Source organism: Oncorhynchus keta, chromosome 5, assembly GCF_023373465.1.
Source record: "Oncorhynchus keta strain PuntledgeMale-10-30-2019 chromosome 5, Oket_V2, whole genome shotgun sequence".
Classification (NCBI taxonomy): Eukaryota; Metazoa; Chordata; class Actinopteri; order Salmoniformes; family Salmonidae; genus Oncorhynchus; species Oncorhynchus keta.
Window position 1 is genome coordinate 19,657,131 of NC_068425.1, and position 25,543 is coordinate 19,682,673.

A 25,543-nucleotide genomic window follows, 5' to 3' on the forward strand; every position below is an offset into this window, starting at 1 on the left:
TAAAGCAGTATATTTGGCCACACCTTCTTTGTAATATGTAGGCAGGCTGACGTGCGACCCAATGTTCACTTCCTTTATATTATTGCTTAGCTGAAATAAATTCAACAGTGTGGAATCCTGTTAAATATGTTTTCTTTATTTCAATAAATATATGTATTTATTCATGTTATACACTTGTCAATGAGAACTGAGGAGTCCTCAGGGTCATTCATAGTTGAAAACTGAAATGTTGACATAGCATAGAGAACATTTCAATGAATGAATATTCAGGCATGATAAGAATGACAAAAAAATGTACAGTGCACTGCTAGCAATGCACATGGAAGCCTATGGGGACTGTACAATATCTTGAGTGAAACACATTTTCTCACAGCACCACAACAGTAAAATCCCCTTTGTCTAGTCTAGACATCCTCACACAAGTACAATGCATCACAAGGCATCCACTCAAGGTTGTCAAAAAATAAAACAGGATAAACGATCATGCAGCCAAAATATTTTTGACTGAGTTGACTATTACAGTACACAGAACACCAGATGTGCAAAATAATACAACTTCCTCTGTAGCTCAGTTGGTAGAGCATGGCACTTGTAACACCAGGGTAGTGGGTTTGATTCCAGGGACCATACATAAAATGTATGTACACATGACTGTATGTTGCTTTGGATAAAAGCTTCATGCTAAATGGAAAACATTATTATCAGAACATCATGTGGGTGTTCATGTCTGAGTGGTTTAGGAGAGGAACGTTGTAGCCTAGTCCAGTGGTTTATGACGGTTGAGAGCCACAGAAGGAGGTGATGGGCAGGCAGAGCAGGGAGCAGAAGGAGGGGTGTAGTGGCTGGACCTGACCAGGCTGGCTCCTGTGAGACCTCCAGTCAGAACCGCTGCCTGGTTTACAGCACAACGACACCTCACACCTACACACAACAGAATAATTATTGGGTCAGCAACATGCCATGTAAATTCATTCTGTAATATACTGTATATTGGCTGCACATGATCAGGCCTGTGGTTGGTTTAATTGATACAGTACCTGATGACGCTTTGGATGATCTTCTTCTCATCCTGGTCCAGACACACAGGGAAGGTGATCCCACTGCCACCACTCACCTGGACCTTGTCCACCTTCACCTCTGACCTGGAGATCTGCTGAGGGGAGAGGTCAAGGATGCAAGGGACACGAGTTAGTCAAGGTAAGCCACTACACATGACTGTTCATGACAATTTCCATGAACTGTGCTGTTTGGACAATTCTCTGCAACAAACAAGTCATCAAATTAAGATCCTATCTGTCATTTCATACAATTCTACAAATTGTGCCATGTGGTGGAGAGAAAAATTGCCAGTTTTAGATCTAATTTCCTGTAATTCTGCACATTTCCCCATAGGATGGGGAAACATTTTTGTAATTTTCTTAAAGCGAATTTCCTGCATTTCTACACATCTTGCCATGAATTATCAGTCAGTCAAATCAGTCAGGTTTCAAGACTAGTCATTCAACTGAGACTGCTCTTCTCTGTATCACGGAGGCGCTCCGCACTGCTAAAGCTAACTCTCTCTCCTCTGCTCTCATCCTTCTAGACCTATCGGCTGCCTTCGATACTGTGAACCATCAGATCCTCCTCTCCACCCTCTCCGAGTTGGGCATCTCCGGCGCGGCCCACGCTTGGATTGCGTCCTACCTGACAGGTCGCTCCTACCAGGTGGCGTGGCGAGAATCTGTCTCCTCACCACGCGCTCTCACCACTGGTGTCCCCCAGGGCTCTGTTCTAGGCCCTCTCCTATTCTCGCTATACACCAAGTCACTTGGCTCTGTCATAACCTCACATGGTCTCTCCTATCATTGCTATGCAGACGAACACAATTAATCTTCCTTTCCCCTTCTGATGACCAGGTGGCGAATAGCATCTCTGCATGTCTGGCAGACATATCAGTGTGGATGATGGATCACCACCTCAAGCTGAACCTCGGCAAGACGGAGCTGCTCTTCCTCCCGGGGAAGGACTGCCCGCTCCATGATCTCGCCATCACGGTTGACAACTCCATTGTGTCCTCCTCCCAGAGCGCTAAGAACCTTGGCGTGATCCTGGACAACACCCTGTCGTTCTCAACTAACATCAAGGCGGTGGCCCGTTCCTGTAGGTTCATGCTCTACAACATCCGCAGAGTACGACCCTGCCTCACACAGGAAGCGGCGCAGGTCCTAATCCAGGCACTTGTCATCTCCCGTCTGAACTGCAACTCGCTGTTGGCTGGGCTCCCTGCCTGTGCCATTAAACCCCTACAACTCATCCAGAACGCCGCAGCCCGTCTGGTGTTCAACCTTCCCAAGTTCTCTCACGTCACCCCGCTCCTCCGCTCTCTCCACTGGCTTCCAGTTGAAGCTCTCCGCTACAAGACCATGGTGCTTGCCTGGAGCTATGAGGGGAACGGCACCTCAGTACCTCCAGGCTCTGATCAGGCCCTACACCCAAACAAGGGCACTGCGTTCATCCACCTCTGGCCTGCTCGCCTCCCTACCACTGAGGAAGTACAGTTCCCGCTCAGCCCAGTCAAAACTGTTCGCTGCTCTGGCTCCCCAATGGTGGAACACACTCCCTCACGACGCCAGGACAGCGGAGTCAATCACCACCTTCCGGAGACACCTGAAACCCCACCTCTTTAAGGAATACCTAGGATAGGATAAAGTAATCCTTCTCACCCCCTTAAAAGATTTAGATGCACTATTGTAAAGTGGCTGTTCCACTGGATGTCATAAGGTGAATGCACCAATTTGTAAGTCGCTCTGGATAAGAGCGTCTGCTAAATGACTTAAATGTAATGTAAATGTAATTATGCCATGTTAATATGATATCTGAGTCAGAGTGACTAACAATATCAATGTGGCCAATGGGTAAAGTGTCGGAATTCGACAATGATTACTACAAGTTGCTGGCTAGACGATTGAGTGACTGTTAGTGACTGATAAACAGTACTAAGAGAAAACTCTCCGGACCGCGGACCGTCTCAGGAGGTTCCAGACTGTGAAACGTCGCCGTACGCTCTGGACTGGGACTTGTCGCCGAAAGCTCTGGACTGGGACCTGTCGCCGGAAGCTCTGAACTGGGAACTGTCGCTGGAAGCTCTGGACTGTGGAGCCGCACTGGAGGCCTGATGCGTGGGACCGGTACAGGTGGCACCGGGCTGATGACACGCACCTCAGGGCGAGTGCGGGGAGGAGGCACAGGACGTACTGGATTGTGGAGGCGCACTGTCTAGGTCTAGAGCGTAGAGCTGGCACAACCTGTCCTGGCTGGATGCTCACTTTAGCCTGGCAAGTGCGGGGCGCTGGCACAGGACGCACTGGGCTGTGAAGGCAGAGCCGGCGCAGGATATCCTGGTCCGAGGAGGCGTACTGGAGACCAGGAGTGCTGAGCCGGCACAACCTGTCCTGGCTGGATGCTCGGCAAGTGCAGAGAGCTGGCACTGAGCGCACCGGGCTGTGGATGCGCACTGGAGACACAGTGCATATCACAGCATAACATGGTTGCCTCTCATGCTTGCGTCTTGGTTGTGAACCCCGGAGTCGTCGTTGATCCTCCTTCGCTGCCTCCGTCTGCTTCCATGGCAGGGTCTTGTCCCCTGCCATAACCTCCTCCCAATGTCCATGATGTCCTCCACTCCCTTTTCTCAGGGGACAAGACCCTGCCATGGAAGCAGACGGAGGCAGCGAAGGAGGATCAACGACTATGCTGGCCATGCTGCTTGGTACTTTGGTGGTTCGATCTTCTGTCACGTTCGTCCTAATGAATGGACCAAGGCGCAGCGTGCGTAGAGTTCCACATATTTTAATAAATCGAAACTCACCAAACAAAAACAAACAAGCACAAATGAAACATGACGTTCTGGGCTGCTCACAGGCAGCTACACAAACACAAGATCCCACAAACATAATGGAGGAAATGGCTACCTAAATATGATCCCCAATCAGAGCCAACGATAATCAGCTGCCTCTGATTGGGAACCATATCAGGCCAACATAGAATTATAATTCCCCTAGATAACCCACCCTAGTCACTGTCATGCCCCAACCACCATAGAGAATGAACAGCCCTCTATGGTCAGGGCGTGACACTAAAACAGCCTGAAGGTGTGTTGGGTCATTGTCCTGTTGAAAAACAAATGATAGTGGGACTAAGCACAAACCAGATGGGATGGCGTATCGCTGCCGAATGCTGTGGTAGCCATGCTGGTTAAGTGTGTCTTGAATTTTAAATAAATCATTGAAGGTGTCACCAGCAAAGCACCCCCTCCTCCTCCATGCTTCACGGTGGGAACCAAACATGCAGAAATGATCCGTTCACCTACTCTGCGTCTTACAAAGACATGGTGGTTGGACCAAAGGACAGATTTCCATCAGTCTAATGTTCTTTGCTCGTGTTTCTTGGCCCAAAGCAAGTCTCTTCTTATTATTGGTGTCCTTTAGTAGTAGTGTCTTTGCAGTAATTTGACCACAAAGGCCTGATTCACACAGTCTCCTCTGAACAGTTTCAGAGAGATGTTTCTGTTACCTGAACTCTTTGAAGCATTTATCTGGGCTGCATTTTCTGTGGCTGGTAACTCTAATGAACTTATCCTCTGCAGCAGAGGTAACTCTGGGTCTTCCTTTCCTGTGGCGGTCCTCATGAGAGACAGTTTCATCATAGCACTTGATGGTTTTTGCGACTGCACTTTAAGAAACGTTTAAAATTCTTGAAATGTTCCGCATTGACTAACCTTCATGTCTTAAAGTAATGATGGACTGTAGTTTCTTTTCGCTTGTTTGAGCTGTTCTTGCCATAATATGGACTTGGTATTTTACCATTATGAAATATATTTTGATTTGTTTAACACTTTTTTGGTTACTACATGATTTAATGTGTTATTTCATAGTTTTGATGTCTTCATTATTATTCTACAATGTAGAAAATAGTAAACACAAAGAAAAACCCTTGAATGAGTAGGTGTGTCCAAACGTTTGACTGGTACTGTATATATATATAGAAGATAGCCCTATTTGGTTATATTATATTTATATATATATTATATATATATATTTATATACAATATTTATATATTGTTTTTGTGGGTTGGGGGCCCCCAGGCGGCCGCGGGGCCCTAAGCGGTTGCTTATGTCTCTTCTGCCCAGGTGTCAAGCAATGTGTCTCTATTTCACCTGATTGTAGTTTTTCTTGGATTTGGAGCTCTGTATCTTCAACACCTCTGTCATTGTCAAGTGAAGACTCTCCATTTTAGAATCTAGATACAAACACATTATCTTGAGTAGTTCATGTCATATTTTCTAACAACTGCACAGAAACTAACAAGATTAAAATAACATTTCATGGGAGTTATGTCAAGAGAAAAATATGACTAAATATGTGTAAAATATTACATCTATTTTTGTATTCATCTTTCTCAATTCATCTTCTTCAAAGCTTGCGGTAAGCCACATACCTAGCTGCTGAGGTCTCTTGCAGGCTTTCCTCAAGTTTATTGAGGTGCAAACCATGTCTGTTTCTGTCCTTTGACTCCTCCCACTTACAAAAACCTAAAATAGAATGATGGAAGGGTTGGAAAATAATGTCTCTCAAGTAATTTTGTAATTGTGTTTTTGAAAAAGTGCTAAATAATACCTTGTTATAAACAATATATAGTGCTAATGGCAGGGCCTCACGATCTCCATCAATCCCAAACCTTTTGCTAGCTGCACCTGTAACACAGAGGCAGTCATGACTAGATATTACAGTAGAAGGGCAGACACACATATAGATTCTAGGATAAAACACAGGCATGTTTTGTTAAATAACCTTTGCGAGTGGTGTGTGTGTTTTTGTGCAAGTGCATGCATAAGTGTGCCTATGCGTGCGTGTTCGAGGTGGGCAAACTCACCCATGGCCTTAACGGCTCGTGTCCCTGCTGTGTGTCCAAGCTCCAAGGAATGGATGAACACCTCTCTTCTCTTCTCTCCCCCAGCCAGAGTCAGCTATGTTACACATAATTGAAAGTACTTTGAATGGCATGCACGTGTTTGTGTGAAAAACATCAGTCATGTGGACTCAATCATCCATTTACTGGTGTAGACAGATATGCCTGTATAGAATGTCCTTGTATCCTACAATCTGAATACAGTTTTGAAATACAGTACCAGTCAAAAGTTTGGACACACCTACTCATTCAAGGGTTTTTCTTTATTTTTGCTATTTCATACATTGTAGAATAATAGTGAAGACATCAAAACTATGAAATAACACATATGGAATCATGTAGTAACCAAAATGTAATGGTCTGGGTGTAGCTGGTGCAGAGGAGTCAGGCGCAGGACAGCAGAGATGAGTAACACAAGTAACTTTACTCAAATATTCCAATAACATGTCGTAATACCGAGCCCACAATAACGGACCGAACATACTTAAAACAATCACGCACAAAACCGATGGTAACTCTGGGTCTTCCTTTCCTGTGGTGGTTCTCATGAGAGCCAGTTTCATCATAGCACTTGATGGTTTTTGCGACTGCTCTTGAAGAAACTTTCAAAGTTCTTGAAATTTTCTGCAATGACTGACCTTCAGCTCTTGCCATAATATGGGCTTGGTATTTTAACAAATAGGGCTATCTTCTGTATACCACCCCTACCTTGTCACGACACAACTGATTGGCTCAAACACATTAAGGAAAGTAATTCCACAAATTAAGTTTTAAATAGGCACACCTGTTAATTGAAAAGTATTCCAGGTGACTACCTAATGAAGCTGATTGAGAGAATGCCAAGAGCGTGCAAGGCTGTCATTAAGGCAAAGGGTGGCTATTTTGAAGAATCTCAAATATAAAAAATTTGTAGATTTGTTTAACACTTTTTTCGTTACTACATGACTCCATATGTGTTATTTCATAGTTTCGATGTCTTCACTATTATTCTACAATGTAGAAAATAGTAAAAATCAAGAAAACCCGTTGGATGAGTAGGTGTGTCCAAACGTTTGACTGGTACTGTATGTATTCCTTAAAGTAGGACCGGGCTCACCTCAGCCTGGTAGAGTTGTAACAGAACAGGCTGTGCTGCATTTCGACAGTAATACAGCACCAGGTCTGCCAGGAGGAGAACGCGCTCAGAGGAGCTGCTATCTGAGTCACAATCCACTTTAGAAGTTGTCTGGGAAATTACATTCATGTAGAAATACAATCCCCAGTTAGGATAATTAAAGGGCACATGATGGTCTGTTTGAAAAGGAACCCAGGTGAAGTTGTAATTGTGGTACCTGGCACAGGACATCAGAGGACAGGCTGAGGAGACTAAGCACGCTCTGTTTGTACCAGGGGTCAGTCATGCCTATCAACTGGGCGATGTCAGTGGTGCTGTCCTCAAGTATAACTGCATTTGACTTCTGGATGTGACAGCCAAGATAAGATAAGTTGTACAATGTTAGGGTTAGGAAGAGATTATAAGCTCTCATTGTCATATCTAATGGCACGTCATAATGTTTTAGTCTTCTGTACACAACTATGAAGTCAGCTGTAGATAATGCTCTTGTCCTCTTCTGGAAGAATCAAGAAGCTGGGTATTCTCACCGTAGATGTTGGGCATTTCAGTAGACTCCCTAGGTGCCCCTCAGGCACTATGGACACTCCTCCTGGACCTCCCAGGTTCCCTCTCTTCACAGGGACAAAGTAGAACTGCAGCCTGTAGGCCCTAGTGAGGCGAGGACACCTGCTCTCCCTCTGCTGTAGGTCAGTGTAGGCCCTGGCCAGCCTCCCTGCCTCCCGGTCCCCCCCAAACACTACCACCCTGACCAGGGTGGACATCTCCACCCCATCCCCCTCCTCACAACTCAGAATGGGCCTCTTCCGGACACACACGTGGTGACTCTGGGGAAACGGTCCATCTGAGGTGGGGGCAGGCACCCCTGAACTGCGGGGCTGGCGGGGAAGGCGGACCTGTCTAGGCAATGACTTGGAGCGCTTGAACAGCGCCCCAGATGGGCCGTCTCTAATGACATCACCACGGGAGCCCATGCTCTGTGCGCGTCGGCAGAGGGAGGAGCTGCGTTGGGACTTGAAGAGCATGGAGAAACGCTGGCTGAGGTGGACTTTTGACTTTGGTCTCGTCCTGGTCTCTGGTTGACCGTCATCTGTCTCCAAGTCCTCGCTGAAGTCACTGTCCACCCCAGAAGACTCAGACAGGGTGGAGGGCACAGACAAGCTGGAGGACAGGGAGTAGCTGGAGAACATAGAGTCTTTGGAGCAGATGGACACAGTGGAGATCCGGTGGTCTGTGTATCGGTTCTTTGTTGTTTCCTCCTCTGTTTCCTCATCTTCATCATCCTCCTCTCCCTTGTCTGTGGGAAGGTTAAAGACTGGGAGCTGGTCCAGCTCACTCTGAAGAAGGTCATTTAAAATGTCTGAACGAATACACAGAATTACATCATTAACAGTCCACAGACACAAAGGCTATACAGATTTTACAGTATGGTGTTGAAATATACTGTCTTGAATATGGAGAAAGAAGCAATGGGAAAAAAGCTCATTACCGAAGTTGTCCTTATCCCAGGAGTACATGTGACATTTGGCTAAGGGCAGCGTCAGTGTATGGACATTTCCTAATAATAAGAGAAAGATCCAAGACTAATCAGATCAAGTATGATCAAGCATTGTATGTGACACTGTGAGTTTCTCAGAGTCATTACTCATTTCACTTCCTCATCTGTCTATCTCTAATCATCTCCAGTCCGTCCTGTTTGCCCAAAGTAGACCAGCTTATCTGTTCCAGGAACACCTCAGATGGTGAGATTATGATGAAGCATGTCGTAAAGTTCTCTCACCAGGGCTTGTATGGCAGTCTGGAGGGGGTATGCCAATGCTCTCCACCAGCCCCTTTAGGCTCTGCAATAGACTCTCTCTGGCTGCGTCTGGGTCCTGTGTAGAGGCTGCTGTCTCCAGGGCCTCTGTTACTGCAGTCACAAGCTGCTCCAGATCCTCTGCCCCTTTTGACTGTTTGACAAATACAGATATTGTATAACCTGTTTGCTAGCAGTATATGTATGATACAGATTATCTGCAGTAGTGTTGGTGCACCATGCATAATGCATATATGCATAAATCCAAAATGAACAACCAAAAATACGTTAAACTATGGAGCTAGAAAATGGTGAATGTAAAAATGTAATTTATGAGTACAGATAATCATATAGAAATGCCTATGTGACAGTAGGTGAAGTAACTGAACTGTGAACACATCATTTAGGAATCACATATAATAGGACATACCTGCAGTGCATGATGCAGTATCTGGAGGGGGTACTTGGTCCCCAGGGCAGCCTGGAAGGCATGTTTGATCAGGGTGATGGAGGTGTCCCTCTGGGAGTGACAGACACCACTCAGCTGCTCAGAGACAGACAGGAGCTCGGGAGGGACATCCTCACCTGGGCTCATTAACAATACCGTCCTAATACAGTCACACACACAAGTTATGATCACACACACACAACAAAGAGGAGAACAGTGGTTTGTGTTTAAATGTTTCAAGTTGGGGCGATGTTGAATGATTTAATCACGGATGGTCTGTGTTGCCTTACATAGTTTTGGAGTGATTGGTGGTGGTGGTGGTGGTGGTGGTGGTGGTGGTGGTCAAGCCCTGTTCTTCTCTCAATAGTCTTTGAAATGAGATACCTGGTGGAAATACAGTATAAGTGCTGGTTTTGTTTGTATTTTATTGTTTAAACCAGGGCTCTCCAACTCTGTTCCTGGAGAACTATCCTCCTGTAGGTTTTCGATCCAACCCCAGTTTTAACGAGCCTGATTCAGTTTATCAACCAGCTAATTGTTATAATCAGGTGTGCTAGATTAGGGTTGGAGCGAAAACCTACAGGAAGGTAGGGTTGGAGAGCCCTGGTTTAAACAATAGTGCCACCATGTGGAAGGAAATGGAACATGAATCAGGACAGTGACAAGTGACAGATGAGATGAGACCCATACCAACAGGAAGGCTGTATAGAGTCAAGGGTTCAATACCTGGTGCCCTGACCTCCTGCTGGATGAGGGAGAGCAGGTGTCGGCTGGCACTGCAGCAGGGCTCCGGCCAGGACAGGAAACAGTGGAACACCTCACAGGCATCCTGCAGCACCCCAGAGTCAGGGGAGAAGTGAGGGGTCTGAAACAGAGGAGAGATATTTACTGGATCATCGGAGAACTACGCTACATTGGACTGGTCTGAGACTGTCCACACGTGGGTTTCTGGTCATGGTTGGTGATGATGAGTTTCTGTGGTGTGGCGGTCTACTGTATCTGGGCTCACCTGCAGAAGAGTAGAAGAGAACAGGAGAGCCAGTGGGACCACCAGCTCATCCTGGGACTGCTCTAGAACCTACAGAATATAGAATTACATTACAGCTATATTACAGCTCCATTACAGCTACGGTACATTACAGTTACATTACAGTTACATTACTGCTCCATTACAGTTACATTACAGCTACATTACAGTTACATTACAGCTACAGTAAATTACACAGATGTTGAACAGTTCATTACATGGAGAGCCATACCTCCCTAGTTTTCCTCAGAATCTGCTGCAGTAGGATGATGAAGTTTTGTGGATCTCGCTTCACTAGTTCCTCTAAACTCCAGCGGTTTATGCACAGGCCAGCTAAACACACAGACAAACACACAATGTAGGACAAATATACTTTCTTACTTCCCCTTTCAGTAGGAATGGTGGTCAAATCCAAACAATCCAGTCCATATACAGTCCATACAGTCCATATTTACAGTCCATACAGTCCATATTTAATACGAGTTTATTTAAGTGGGTGTGGACAAATGTAAAGTACTTATATCGCATTACAAACTGGGTGGTTCCAGCCCTGAATGCTGATTGGCTGACAGCCGTGGTATATGAGATCGTTTACCATGGGTATGACAAAACACTTATTTTTACTGTTCTAATTACGTTGTCCGCTGGGGCGGCAGCGTAGCCTAGTGGTTAGAGCGTTGGACTAGTAACCGAGAGGTTGCAAGAGAGGTTGCCCCTGAGCTGACAAGGTACACACATCTGTCGTTCTGCCCCTGAACAGGCAGTTAACCCACTGTTCCTTGGCCATCATTGAAAATAAGAATTTGTTCTTAACTGACTTGCCTAGTTAAATAAAGGTAACATTAAAAAATAATAATAGCAATAAGGCACCTTGGGGGTTTGTGGTTTGTGGTATATAGCCAATATACCAGGTATATTGTAGTATCCAGGCACTCTGCAATGTGTTGTACGTAAGAACAGCCCTTGGCCATATACCACACACCCTTGTGCTTGATTGTCACTCTGGAGTCTTACAGCCTGATGCTTTATATACCATTTGTTCTTTTGAGTCATTTAGGCCCTAGAAATTCCCTGGAAATTATCTCTATTTCCTATTTGACATGTGAGCTATGTCCTCACCCCCTCCTCCCCCATGTGTCACCTCTTTCATTTCCCCTTTGACTCATGGCGAAACTAGATGACCCAACATTTTAACACTGTTTCACAACAATGGGAGTATTTTTTATGAATGAAAACACACATGATTGACTGCATAACCGATGTACCACATTCATTAACATTCAGATGCGAAAGTGGTGAAATTTCACACTGATTAATCATATCCGGATATTACATTTGGATTTTGAGATGATTGAACTTCCTTCTTAAGAGATATGCTTTTCAAAGAACATTAGATCAGTAAATCTAAGTGCTGAGGCTTACCGTTCCAGGGCTGTGTGTTGGGAGAGTTGTGGCCCAGGCCATAAAGGCACCTGTCCAGGGCGTGGTGGATACGGTCCTCTGTACACGAGGTGTGCTCCATCTTAGATCTCCTGCAAAAACATCACAGGATTTTCATTATTTGAACAACATTGCCGTTTTTTTCTTAATTACTTAATTACTTGCAACCACAAGTGTTTGATCTGTGGATGGCTAAAAGCTGTAATAAATAAATGGTGATGGAGAAGTCTATCAGAAAAGAACACTTCCATGTTTCAGCAGTGTGAACTCCCCTGGCTCTTTGTTAATCCACAGACTGATGATCAGATTGGGCATATATTAAATAAGAGCCTTAGGCCCAGAGTAAAGCTGCTGTGACCTCCCACACAGACCTGGGTCCCCATGGGGCCCTATATTTAACCTGGAGGGTCTCTTTCTTCATGTGTGCAGACAGGAAGATGTCATTGTGAAGTACAGCTGGGGTCCAAAGGCAGCCCTGCCACTGTTGCCATGCAACAGGGACTGAGATGTCAATAGGAAACTGAGAGTCACCTGTGGCAGAACAAACAGGAAAAGAGCCTCCCTATTATGATTACTTGGAACGTGACTAAGGAAGCACTCCGAGGGTAAAGTTCATACCCTACATGAGATTAGGAGATATTTAGATGTAATGGCAGTTCAAGATCACTCTAAAACTTTATATCATTTCAGCCAGTAGTTTTGAAAGTGTCATCCAATTGTGTACGGCATCATCTATTTCGTGTGATGTTAGGAATTGTGCAATTTGTATGATGCAGTATTATACAAATGTAGCAATTTGTGTGATATGTTACAAATCCAATTTGTGCAATATGTTACATATTTGTTGTGCTGAAGATCCCGGAAGTGTATCTTTAAGGCAGGAATGTGATGACATGGAATAATACAATTACATTGCTCTACTCACTGTGCACACGTACCATATTTACAGTTCTGTTGTGTGAACTTGATGGTAGCTTTTTACGTATGCTACATGACCAAAAGTATGTGGACACCTGCTCATCGAACATCTCATTCCAAAATCATGGGCATTAATATAGAGTTGGTCCCCCTATGCTGCTATAACAGCCTCCACTCTTCTGCGAAGGCTTTCCACTAGACGTTGGAACATTGCTGCGGGAACTTTCTTCAATTCAGCCACAAGAGCATTAATGAGGCCAGGCACTGATATTGGGCGATTAGGCCTGGCACGCAGCCAGAATTTCAATTCATCCCAAAGGTGTTTGATGGGGTTGAGGTCAGGGCTCTGTGCAGGCCAGTCAAGTTCTTCCACACCGATCTCGACAAACCATTTCTGTATGGACCTCACTTTGTGCATGGGGGAAATGTCATGCTGAAACAGGAAAGGGCCTTCCCCAAACTGTTGCCACAAGTTGGAAGCAAAGAATCATCTAGAATGTAATTATATGCTGTAGTATTAAGATTTCCCTTCACTGGAACTAAGGGGCCTCGCCTGAACCAAGAAAAACAGCCCCAGACCATTATTCCTCCTCCACCAAACGTTACAGTTTGCACTGTGCATTAGGGCAGGTAGCGTTCTCCTGCCATCCGCCAAGCCAGATTAGTCCGTTGGACTGCCAGATGGTGAAGCATGATTCATAACGCCAGAGAACGCGTTTCCACTGCTCTAGAGTCCAATGGCAGCGAGCTTTACACCACTCCAGCCGACGCTTGGCATTACGCATGGTGATCTTAAGCTTGTTTGCGGCTGCTCGGCCATGGAAACCCATTTCATGTAGCTCCCGACGAACACGTTGCTTCTAGAGGCAGTTTGGAACTCAGTAGTGAGTGTTTCAACCGAGGACAGACGATTTTTACATGCTACGGGCTTCGGCACTCAACGGTCCCATTCTATGAGATTGTGTGGCTTACCACTTAGCTGCTGGGCCGTTGTTGCTCCTAGACGTTTCCACTTCACAATAACAACACTTACAGTTGACCGGGGCAGCTCTAGCTGGGCAGAAATTTGACTAACCTACTTGTTGGAAAGGTGGCATCTTCTGACGGTGCCACATTGAAAGTATCTGAGCTCTTCCGTAAGGTCCTTCTACTGACAATTTTCTACTTGACATTACTGTACTGGCTAGAATTCCAACCTCAGCAGAGGAAGCAGGTGTCCCCCTGTGACACTGTTCCTGTGATCCATGGTGCCGGCCGGAGGACTCCCACATAACACAGGGACAACAACACTGTACTGGGAGCAACAATAACTGAGTGTGTTGGAGTACATGAAGCAACACCACAACGATCATTTTGTGACTTGGTTAAGACTGTTGTTGACAGATTCTGTGGATGATATGTTGAAAGAGGAACAGGAAACGAAGGCTTTAGCAACACTTTGCTTTTGCAGCAATGTTTTTTGGAAGTTTTAGACATTTCACACCTCTGCAAAATGGGCCCATTTTCTAAGAAATCTAAGCGACTGATCTTGGTTTGCACCAGAGGTGAGATCAGTGTTATTGTTGGGTACAGAGGGTAGCAACACTGCACACACACTCAACTACAGCTTAAACTCAAAACTTGAGTCTCAATTATTTTCCTTTCCCAAGTCTTGAGTCAAGACATACACCATCAAGTTCTTACACAATGTCTAAATTATTCTAGGAGAAAGGACCTGTTGACATTTCATCAAAGCAGTAGACCAGACACTGAGTGAAGATTGTTAAATCTTACCTGCAGCTGTCCTGAAGGGTATGTGTCATTCAGTAGTGCTTTATATCCCAGCGATTTTTTTCCATCCAGCTGTGGCTCACCAGTGGAAGGGACACGAATACAGTGACCACATCCTTCACTGTGTGTGCTGCCACAGCCCAACGAAAATAGATGATCCAAATGCAAAGTCAAGTGAGCATGTGTAGCTAAACAGGAACTGAATGAAAGTCATGTTGAGGAGGTAGTTGGCATTGTGGTGGTATGAGGGCAGGGCATTTCAAATTAATTTAGCTCATTTAACATATTGTCAAGAGATTGACAGCTTGTCAAAGTAATTAAGTAGGCCTACTTCTATCTAAGTATCGGACAGATTATAATATCTGAAAAATGGCATAACATTAACAACTTCTGGTCAACTGAAACTGTAAAACATCTTTGAAGCCTTAAATTTAGACCCAGCGACACGATCAAATCAAATCAAATCAAATTGTATTTGTCACATACACATGGTTAGCAGATGTTAATGCGAGTGTAGCGAAATGATTGTGCGATATGAAGTAGATGCAAAAAAGTAACAGTATAGTGGGTGTCCACAAGATAGCACAGCCACAAAGTCAAAATGGTCTATCTCTTAAAAATTCATGAAAACAAACATTTGCTTTTTGGTCTTAATTTAAGGTTAGGGTAAGGTATAACAGCAGTGTGGTTAGGGTTAACGCAACGGTAAGGTTTAAAATACGATTGTATAGGACATGATATAGATGTCCCGTAGAGGACATGTTTTAGCCATAATTGTAATTTTGTGGCTGTGGTAACTAGTGATGACCAGCAGTGTGTCAATTTTCGCAACAACTAAGAGTGTTAAAGTGCGAGGCTCAATTGCTCTGCGTTTTGGTGCCCTGGGCTAATAAGCTATGAGCAGCGTGAAGTGAACCCTTGTACATGCGCTGTGTGTGACTGTGTGAGAGTAAAGTCTTGCATCTCGCTCCTCTCAATATCTGGGTTTTAACTAGATGGTTTACCGCTTTGCCAGATTTGACTTCTCATGGCAGGCTAGGAGAATTTTACGCATAAGGTTAGGATAATTCACGTATCAGGTTAGGATAATTATGTTAAGGTTAGGAAAAGGGTAAGGTTAGCTACAAAAAAATGTATTTGATCAAAGTTGTATTCCTTCCCGCCATGACCACGTATCTGAAAAAAAATGCCACACAAATTACACTTTTTCAATATGGGAAATGTGTGGAACATTTAAAGGGATGTGACATTGGTTTGCTTTTGGCCCATTCTTTTCCATTTTGCCAATAAAGCGTTTACTGAGCTTCAGAGTAGCCAACAAACGCGGACACAGTCAGCAGTAGTGTCTCAAGGATAGATTACTATGAATTCCTTTATCGTAACAGTACTTCCCGCCACAGCACGATGTCGCTGCTTGCGTATAATTTACTGAAGTTTGGCGGGACCTCTATCGTTACATTTCACCACAGTATGCTACAGAAGTACTTCAATAATACGGTTAAGGCTGAGATGAAACCTGTTGTATTGGCACTTTTGTGAGATTCGATGTAAACTTGTTTTGGTATTATTATTTATCAGTTATACCTGCATCTGCTATCCTGTTGTGGCACACGTGGTAATTTGAGAAGAACACTTGAAGTTGTCTAAAACTTGTCATTTTACCTTTATTTAATTAGGCAAGTCAGTAAAGAACAAATTCTTATTTTCAGTGACGGACTAGGAACAGTGGGTTAACTGCCTTGTTCAGGGGCCGAATGACAGATTTTTACCTTGTCAGATCGGGTGTTTGATCTTGCAACCTTCCGGTTACTAGTCCAACGATTTTTACCAGGCTACCTTTACTAGGGTACCTGCCGCCGCTGCAATTGGACCTGCCAGCTGTGTGATCTTTGAATAATTTAAATAATAAGAAACAAATTCCTAATATCATTGTTGTTTTAATAATATGATGTAATAAGCTGAATACAAACATATTTCAAATACATTTGAGTTTAGGTATGTTTTATAATTTATTGTTACACACCAGTGGATGTCGTTGTTCTTTCTTTTAGCTCTGCGAGCATCTCCGTATGACCTCAAGCTCTGCTGGATAACAGGGTCTCACTTCTCTGTTCAAACAGTGAGAGCGTCAGAAAGGGAATGGGACAGACAAGAGACAGAGGTAGACAGAGGTGTGACTGAGTGGAAGACAGAGTCAGGGAAGCTAATAGCGAGCTGGTCCTTCCAATTTATGTCTAGAAACACAGAAAAAAGGCAAACTAGCGGTAGAATTTCGTGCGTAAAAAGAGAGTAGGCTGCCCTCTATATTCTTAAGTTTTACAACACTTCTCTTCCAGGCTGAACAGTTATTCGGAGGTAGTGTCCTCTGTGGAGTTTTCTTTGTCTCGTAAGATGATTTCATTCACATACATGTGCATGACTGTTTGTGTTTCATCTGTTTATGTGTGGAGAACAAAACACAAAAATGTACATAGGCTATTGATTTAATATTAACATGTATGAATGGTATTCTGCTTGTTTGTCTTCACCATGGATAATTTCAGATGTAGTCTAAATAGCATTTATATATAGAGGGTCACATATATATATTTATATACATATATATATTATAGGCTATTCATTTTTTAATGCATGATATGATAATGTTCCTCTAAATCTATGTAACAAACATCTTAAATATGTCTCTCTTTTTCTACGACTACATTTCAGCGCAAGTGACACTAAAGACCACGGATTACAATGATAAGGATTTCAGAGGTTTGGGTCACCTCGGTGGCCATTTCTCTGGTGGTTAAGGGGGCTCTTGGAGGTTATGGGATGAGTATGTTTGCTGCCCAGTCGTCCCCTCCAGACCCATGCTATGATGAGAACGGCAACCCCCGGAGGTGCATCCCCGATTTCGTGAACTCTGCTTTCGGGAAGGACGTGCGCGTCTCCTGCACCTGTGGAACCCCGGCCTCAAGGTATTGCGTCGTGACCGAGAAGGGTGAGGAGAGGACTAGGGATTGCCACACCTGCGATGCAGGGGACCCAAAGAAGACTCATCCACCCGCGTATTTAACTGATCTCAACAACCCTCATAACCTCACCTGCTGGCAGTCAGAAAACTATGTCCAGTATCCTCAGAACGTCACGCTCACTTTGTCTTTGGGTAAAAAATTTGAGGTCACCTATGTGAGCTTGCAGTTCTGTTCACCCCGACCCGAATCTATGGCTATCTTCAAGTCAATGGACTATGGCAAATCCTGGGTTCCTTTCCAATTCTATTCTACCCAGTGTAAGAAGATGTATAACAAGCAGAATAAGGCGGCAATTACCAAGCAGAACGAACAAGAGGCGATTTGCACAGACTCTCACACGGACATGCACCCGCTGACAGGTGGGCTCATTGCGTTCAGCACCTTGGATGGCAGACCTTCGGCGCACGACTTCGACAACTCTCCCGTGCTGCAGGACTGGGTGACAGCCACCGACATCAAGGTGGCGTTCAGCCGACTGCACACGTTTGGGGATGAGAACGAGGACGACTCGGAGCTGGCTAGAGATTCCTACTTTTACGCAGTATCAGACCTGCAGGTTGGCGGGCGGTGCAAGTGCAACGGCCACGCTTCAAAGTGCGTAAAAGATAGGGAAGGAAACCTGGTATGCGAGTGCAAGCACAACACCGCGGGGCCGGAGTGTGACAGGTGCAAACCTTTCCATTATGACCGTCCTTGGCAGCGCGCAACCGCAAGAGAGGCAAACGAATGTGTTGGTAAGTCAGCTATTGTTGGTAAGTCAACGATTTACCCTTGTAACAAAGTGCTTTGCGCTATAACGTATTTCTTTTAGAGATTTAAATGTCCTTTCTAAATTGCAAGACTCATAATGATCGGATGTATTTTGTGTGATTGCGCAGGTTTCTTATTATGCCTAGAAAAACGCATTTTACGCATAGTCTAATGCAGACCTGATTTGTTCATTATTCAGTTCTTAAATTCAAATTCAATTTAAGCATCTCACATTGATCCAATATGAATTAGGCTTTGTAAACCTCCGATTGTTTTTGGCTAATTAGTTATTTTTAAATCGTTTAATTGTGTCAAATAAAACTAACTCCACCATGCATTCGTAAATTACATCAGTAAATGCATTACCCTGTTCAAATATGCCCTATCTGATAACGATTCAAAATGAGAAAACCACAGTAATTGTGAGGAGGGGAATTAATGAAGGTATATCAACCAATTTGAAAAAGTCAGCATAATGTATAGCAAATGTTTTCGCCAATAACCAACTTATTGTGTTAATGTAAAAAATGGATTTTGTTGAAAATTATTTAATTGAATGATTTGGATTTAATAAAGTGAGGCCTGGTCCGTGTTCCAAACTTTGTTTTTATCACCCAAACCACCAAAATGGAATGGCATAGTCAGTTTAATTGACTAACAATTACCCACATAAAACCAAACGCTGATTAGCTACACATTGCAATGATTTATGCAAAACGTAAATCAAAACCAAAATACAGATTTTTAGGAAAAATATAACCACAATGTGTTGGCCTAATTACATTTTTTTAAACGTTGTTTTATGATACAATATTTTACACTTATATCAAAATGCATTGTAATACTCATCAACGTTGACTCGCCTTGGATTAATGAACATTTAAATCACTGAATTAATGAACTTCACCCTCCTTTAAAAATAATGGACAATTTTCAATTCATGAATTGAATAGTATTTCATCTCATGAATTGAATGAGTTGACACCAACCATGACAATGACATATTGTACTGTTTAGAACAACACATCATAGATGTTTGTTTGAAGTATGTAACCACATAAATCATCGGAGAGTAAAATTGTTAGATATTGATATCAACAAATGGAACCCCCCCCCCCCAAAAAAATAACAACAACAACCTAACAAGTAAATATAAATACATTTATAAACATGTAATCTTGGCGTACTATCCATCTTGGAGGACATGAAAAACAGATGATTACTTTTTAGTCTAAATGCTTTAACTAGGTTTATATTTTACTCTTAGAAATAATCCATGAAAGAAAAGGCAGGAAGTTATTTCTCCAAAGGACGTACGGGTGCCCAAGTGCGTAATTGCATTTTGAGCAGTGTTTCCGACTGTAGTAGCAGTTCAATAGGAAGGAAACATTGCCCCTGCAGAGACAGACCGCAGAGTTATGTTGTGTTTCCGACTGTAGTAGCAGTTCAATAGGAAGGAAACATTGCCCCTGCAGAGACAGACCGCAGAGTTATGTTGTGTTTCCGACTGTAGTAGCAGTTCAATTGGAAACATTGCCGCTGCAGAGACAGACCGCAGAGTTATGTTGTGTTTCTGACTGTAGTAGCAGTTCAATAGGAAGGAAACATTGCCCCTGCAGAGACAGACCTTATGTTGTGTTTCTGACTGTAGAGCAGTTCAATTATGAAGGAAACATTGCCCCTGCAGAGACAGACCGCAGAGTTATGTTGTGTTTCTGACTGTAGTAGCAGTTCAATAGGAAGGAAACATTGCCCCTGCAGAGACAGACCGCAGAGTTATGTTGTGTTTCTGACTGTAGTAGCAGTTCAATAGGAAGGAAACATTGCCCCTGCAGAGACAGACTGCAGAGTTATGTTGTGTTTCCGACTGTAGTAGCAGTTCAATAGGAAGGAAACATTGCCCCTGCAGAGACAGACCGCAGAGTTATGTTGTGTTTCTGACTGTAGTAGCAGTTCAATAGGAAGGAAACATTGCCCCTGCAGAGACAGACCGCAGAGTTATATTGTGTTTCTGACTGTAGTAGCAGTTCAATAGGAAGGAAACATTGCCCCTGCAGAGACAGACTGCAGAGTTATGTTGTGTTTCCGACTGTAGTAGCAGTTCAATAGGAAGGAAACATTGCCCCTGCAGAGACAGACTGCAGAGTTATGTTGTGTTTCTGACTGTAGTAGCAGTTCAATAGGAAGGGAACATTGCCCCTGCAGAGACAGACCGCAGAGTTATGTTGTGTTTCTGACTGTAGTAGCAGTTCAATAGGAAGGAAACATTGCCCCTGCAGAGACAGACTGCAGAGTTATGTTGTGTTTCTGACTGTAGTAGCAGTTCAATAGGAAACGTTGCCCCTGCAGAGACAGACTGCAGAGTTATGTTGTGTTTCTGACTGTAGTAGCAGTTCAATAGGAAGGAAACATTGCCCCTGCAGAGACAGACCGCAGAGTTATGTTGTGTTTCTGACTGTAGTAGCAGTTCAATAGGAAGGAAACATTGCCCCTGCAGAGACAGACCGCAGAGTTATGTTGTGTTTCTGACTGTAGTAGCAGTTCAATAGGAAGGAAACATTGCCCCTGCAGAGACAGACCGCAGAGTTATATTGTGTTTCTGACTGTAGTAGCAGTTCAATAGGAAGGAAACATTGCCCCTGCAGAGACAGACTGCAGAGTTATGTTGTGTTTCTGACTGTAGTAGCAGTTCAATAGGAAGGAAACATTGCCCCTGCAGAGACAGACCGCAGAGTTATGTTGTGTTTCTGACTGTAGTAGCAGTTCAATAGGAAGGAAACATTGCCCCTGCAGAGACAGACTGCAGAGTTATGTTGTGTTTCTGACTGTAGTAGCAGTTCAATAGGAAGAAAACATTGCCCCTGCAGAGACAGACTGCAGAGTTATGTTGTGTTTCTGACTGTAGTAGCAGTTCAATAGGAAGGAAACATTGCCCCTGCAGAGACAGACCGCAGAGTTATGTTGTGTTTCTGACTGTAGTAGCAGTTCAATAGGAAGGAAACATTGCCCCTGCAGAGACAGACCGCAGAGTTATGTTGTGTTTCTGACTGTAGTAGCAGTTCAATAGGAAGGAAACATTGCCCCTGCAGAGACAGACCGCAGAGTTATGTTGTGTTTCTGACTGTAGTAGCAGTTCAATAGGAAGGAAACATTGCCCCTGCAGAGACAGACCGCAGAGTTATGTTGTGTTTCTGACTGTAGTAGCAGTTCAATAGGAAGGAAACATTGCCCCTGCAGAGACAGACCGCAGAGTTATGTTGTGTTTCTGACTGTAGTAGCAGTTCAATAGGAAGGAAACATTGCCCCTGCAGAGACAGACCGCAGAGTTATGTTGTGTTTCTGACTGTAGTAGCAGTTCAATAGGAAGGAAACATTGCCCCTGCAGAGACAGACCGCAGAGTTATGTTGTGTTTCTGACTGTAGTAGCAGTTCAATAGGAAGGAAACATTGCCCCTGCAGAGACAGACCGCAGAGTTATGTTGTGTTTCTGACTGTAGTAGCAGTTCAATAGGAAGGAAACATTGCCCCTGCAGAGACAGACCGCAGAGTTATGTTGTGTTTCTGACTGTAGTAGCAGTTCAATAGGAAGGAAACATTGCCCCTGCAGAGACAGACCGCAGAGTTATGTTGTGTTTCTGACTGTAGTAGCAGTTCAATAGGAAGGAAACATTGCCCCTGCAGAGACAGACCGCAGAGTTATGTTGTGTTTCCGACTGTAGTAGCAGTTCAATAGGAAGGAAACATTGCCCCTGCAGAGACAGACCGCAGAGTTATGTTGTGTTTCTGACTGTAGTAGCAGTTCAATAGGAAGGAAACATTGCCCCTGCAGAGACAGACCGCAGAGTTATGTTGTGTTTCTGACTGTAGTAGCAGTTCAATAGGAAGGAAACATTGCCCCTGCAGAGACAGACTGCAGAGTTATGTTGTGTTTCTGACTGTAGTAGCAGTTCAATAGGAAACGTTGCCCCTGCAGAGACAGACTGCAGAGTTATGTTGTGTTTCTGACTAGTAGCAGTTCAATAGGAAGAAAACATTGCCCCTGCAGAGACAGACTGCAGAGTTATGTTGTGTTTCTGACTATAGTAGCAGTTCAATAGGAAACGTTGCCCCTGCAGAGACAGACTGCAGAGTTATGTTGTGTTTCTGACTGTAGTAGCAGTTCAATAGGAAGCGTTGCCCCTGCAGAGACAGACTGCAGAGTTATGTTGTGTTTCTGACTGTAGTAGCAGTTCAATAGGAAGGAAACATTGCCCCTGCAGAGACAGACTGCAGAGTTATGTTGTGTTTCTGACTGTAGTAGCAGTTCAATAGGAAACGTTGCCCCTGCAGAGACAGACTGCAGAGTTATGTTGTGTTTCTGACTGTAGTAGCAGTTCAATAGGAAACGTTGCCCCTGCAGAGACAGACTGCAGAGTTATGTTGTGTTTCTGACTGTAGTAGCAGTTCAATAGGAAGACTGCAGAATGTTGTGTTTCTGACTGTAGTAGCAGTTCAATAGGAAACGTTGCCCCTGCAGAGACAGACTGCAGAGTTATGTTGTGTTTCTGACTGTAGTAGCAGTTCAATAGGAAACGTTGCCCCTGCAGAGACAGACTGCAGAGTTATGTTGTGTTTCTGACTGTAGTAGCAGTTCAATAGGAAGGAAACATTGCCCCTGCAGAGACAGACCGCAGAGTTATGTTGTGTTTCTGACTGTAGTAGCAGTTCAATAGGAAGGAAACATTGCCCCTGCAGAGACAGACCGCAGAGTTATGTTGTGTTTCTGACTGTAGTAGCAGTTCAATAGGAAGGAAACATTGCCCCTGCAGAGACAGACTGCAGAGTTATGTTGTGTTTCTGACTGTAGTAGCAGTTCAATAGGAAGGAAACATTGCCCCTGCAGAGACAGACCGCAGAGTTATGTTGTGTTTCTGACTGTAGTAGCAGTTCAATAGGAAGGAAACATTGCCCCTGCAGAGACAGACCGCAGAGTTATGTTGTGTTTCCGACTGTAGTAGCAGTTCAATAGGAAGGAAACATTGCCCCTGCAGAGACAGACCGCAGAGTTATGTTGTGTTTCTGACTATAGTAAGTTCAATAGGAAAAACGTTGCCCCTGCAGAGACAGACTGCAGAGTTATGTTGTGTTTCTGACTGTAGTAGCAGTTCAATAGGAAACGTAGAGACAGACTGCAGAGTTATGTTGTGTTTCACTGTAGTAGCAGTTCAATAGAAGGAAACTTGCCCCTAGAGACAGACCGCAGAGTTATGTGTGCATACATTCTAGCAGTTCAATAGGAAGGAAACATGGTCCCGGGAATCAGACCCACTACCCTGTGTTTCTGACAAGCGCAGCTCTACCAACTGAGCCACAGAAGGACCAGAGTTATGTTGTGTTGCCATAAGCAGGTGCTTTTACCAGATTGGATGGGTGACTAAGGTGGTTTTATTGATATTTTTGGCACATAGAGAATAAACCTCCACTTTGGGCCAAGTCAACTATTCAGAGAGCGACAAAACACGAGGTACTTTGAAACCAGAACTAAGTTTAAATCCATCAGTAGAGTACATTTTTCAACAGATCTGGGTGCTTGTATCAACCGTACCACACAGCATATAAACAGAACCACACAGAACAAACCTCATCTACAGTGAAACAAAACCTGGAAAAGAAACAAGTTCTGGCACAGCCATTGTTTGTTCAATGACACAGAACAAGTGAACAAGTTGTTCCCCTTTGCCCTCTGCATTTAGCTTGTGCAGGGCCGGCATGTCAGTGTGTTTTACTGAAACAAAAGGTTGTCACTTGTGGCATCCATCATGCTGTCAGAATGAGGCCCCTTTCACCACCTCACTTTCTATGTCAGCAGTGTCATTAGATAAAGCGTCAGAACAGGCAGAATAAGCACGCAGTCCAAGGGAAGGGAAGGGAATAATAAGGGTGGCTTGACACCTCGTTGTGTGGAATGGGCGAGGGAGGCTGTTATTCACTGGGCTACAGCCCAGCTCAGTGGTCTGGCTAAAGGGGCTCAGAATGGCTGCTGCTAATGATCTTTCTGGGATTCCGGTTGGCCCCTGACTTTGAGTACTATTGAAAGTGAAAGAGAGCGGTGGAGATACAGAGAGAGAGGTTGAAAGACAGAGAGAGAAGTGGAGAGACAGAGAGAGAGAGAGAGCAGTGGAGACAGAGAGAAGTGGGGAGAGCGAGAAGTGGAGAGACAGAGAGAGAGAGAGGTGGAGAGAGGTGGAGAGAGAGAAGTGTAGAGACAAAGGGAAGTGGAGAGAGAGAGAAGTGAAGAGACAGAGAGAGAGGTGGAGAGAGAGAGAATTGGAGAGACGGAGAGGCGGAGAGAGAGAGAGAGAGGTGGATAGACACAGAGATAGGTGGAGAGAGAGAAGTGTAGAGACAAAGGGAAGTGGAGAGAGAGAGAAGTGAAGAGACAGAGATAGGTGGAGAGAGAGAGAGAGAGAAATGGAGACAGAGAGAAGTGGAAAGACAGAGAAGTTGAGAGACAGAGAGAGAGGTGGTGAGACAGAGGGAAGTGGAGAGAGAGAGAAGCAGAGACAGAGAGATAGGTGGAGAGCGAGAGATAAGTAGAGAGAGAGCAAAGTGGAGAGACAGAAAGAGGTGGAGAAACAGAGAAAGGTGGAGAAACAGAGAGAAGTGGAGAGAGAAAGAAGTGGAGAGAGAGAGGTGGAGAGACAGAGAGAGATGGAGAGACAGAGAGTGGTGGATAGCGAGAGAGAAGTTGAGAGAGAGAGAGAAAGAGAGAGAGAGAGAGCTAGAACGAAAGACAGATAGTGATGGAGAGACCGGGAGATGGAGAGAGAGAGGTGGAAAGAGAGAAGTGGCAAGAAAGAGAGATATGTGGATATGGGAGAGTAGTTGGCTACACTGCAGGTGCTGCACTGGGGAAGTAAAACAATATCCATTTCCCATGGCTTTGCATGCGGGGAGGCCATCATATTTAGTGGAAATGCATTCTTATTGGCAGCCGTTACCCTCTCATTGCATTCCCATCCAATGATGTGTGGCATGCAAAGCAAGTTAGTTAATTTAAACCAAATTCAAATCTTCCTGGTTGGATTTGCCTTTAATTGAGAAAATACATCTAATAGAAAATACATTTGAAAAAATACATTTAATATGAGAAAATACATCTCAATGTTCAGCTTCATCTGTTGCCACCACACCCACAAAGGCCAGTGATTGGTTTATCATTGAAGAGATAAATGAAGGAGATAAATAAACACAGAGAATTGGCTCCTCCCCTGACCATCAGGTTTTCTCTTCCAGAAGAGGCACATCTCTTAAATTCATCCCAGCTACTTTGTA

General features: G+C 44.2%; 2 protein-coding genes across 5 annotated transcripts in view; one reads left to right on the forward strand and one right to left on the reverse strand.

The window, feature by feature from the left end:
- Positions 1 to 115: 115 nt before the first annotated feature.
- On the reverse strand, positions 116 to 14,653 carry LOC118384677 (phosphoinositide 3-kinase regulatory subunit 5-like). Of its 4 annotated transcripts, none has more exons than XM_035771407.2 (18): positions 14,463 to 14,653; positions 11,754 to 11,863; positions 10,564 to 10,664; positions 10,314 to 10,382; positions 10,031 to 10,169; positions 9,595 to 9,688; positions 9,287 to 9,464; positions 8,842 to 9,010; positions 8,551 to 8,619; positions 7,592 to 8,421; positions 7,282 to 7,407; positions 7,047 to 7,175; positions 5,915 to 6,008; positions 5,659 to 5,735; positions 5,480 to 5,573; positions 5,199 to 5,281; positions 1,038 to 1,150; positions 116 to 921 (listed from the first exon to the last, which is right to left on the reverse strand). In XM_035771407.2, the coding sequence occupies exons 1-18, from the start codon at positions 14,489 to 14,491 to the stop codon at positions 771 to 773; spliced, it is 2,655 nt and encodes an 884-aa protein (XP_035627300.2). In that variant the 5' UTR covers positions 14,492 to 14,653; the 3' UTR covers positions 116 to 770. The 4 variants fall into 4 exon arrangements, with proteins under 4 accessions (XP_035627300.2, XP_035627297.2, XP_035627298.1 ...); XM_035771404.2 differs by having other exon boundaries at positions 1,038 to 1,153; XM_035771405.2 differs by lacking the exon at positions 14,463 to 14,653 and adding an exon at positions 13,765 to 14,072 and having other exon boundaries at positions 1,038 to 1,153.
- A 1,911-nt stretch (positions 14,654 to 16,564) lies between these two features.
- The window catches only part of LOC118384678 (netrin-1-like), a 44,169-nt gene continuing 35,190 nt past the window's right edge, over positions 16,565 to 25,543 (forward strand). The window contains exons 1-2 of the mRNA XM_035771410.2: positions 16,565 to 16,845; positions 17,169 to 18,213. Coding sequence (XP_035627303.2) covers positions 17,199 to 18,213 — 1,015 coding nt within the window. The 5' untranslated portion in view covers positions 16,565 to 16,845; positions 17,169 to 17,198. The remainder of the gene's footprint in view (positions 16,846 to 17,168; positions 18,214 to 25,543) is intronic.

Bases quoted from the DNA above. Each gene is read 5' to 3' on its own strand.
- LOC118384677 (XM_035771404.2), bottom strand. From the start codon at position 14,491: ATGACACATACCCTTCAGGACAGCTGCAG. The intron at 10,665-11,753 runs GTAAGCCTCAGC...CTGTGTGTTTAG, and splicing joins CAACACACAGCCCTGGAACG to CTGGCCTGTGCATAAACCGC. The intron at 9,465-9,594 runs GTAAGGCAACAC...TGACTGTATTAG, and splicing joins ACCAATCACTCCAAAACTAT to GACGGTATTGTTAATGAGCC.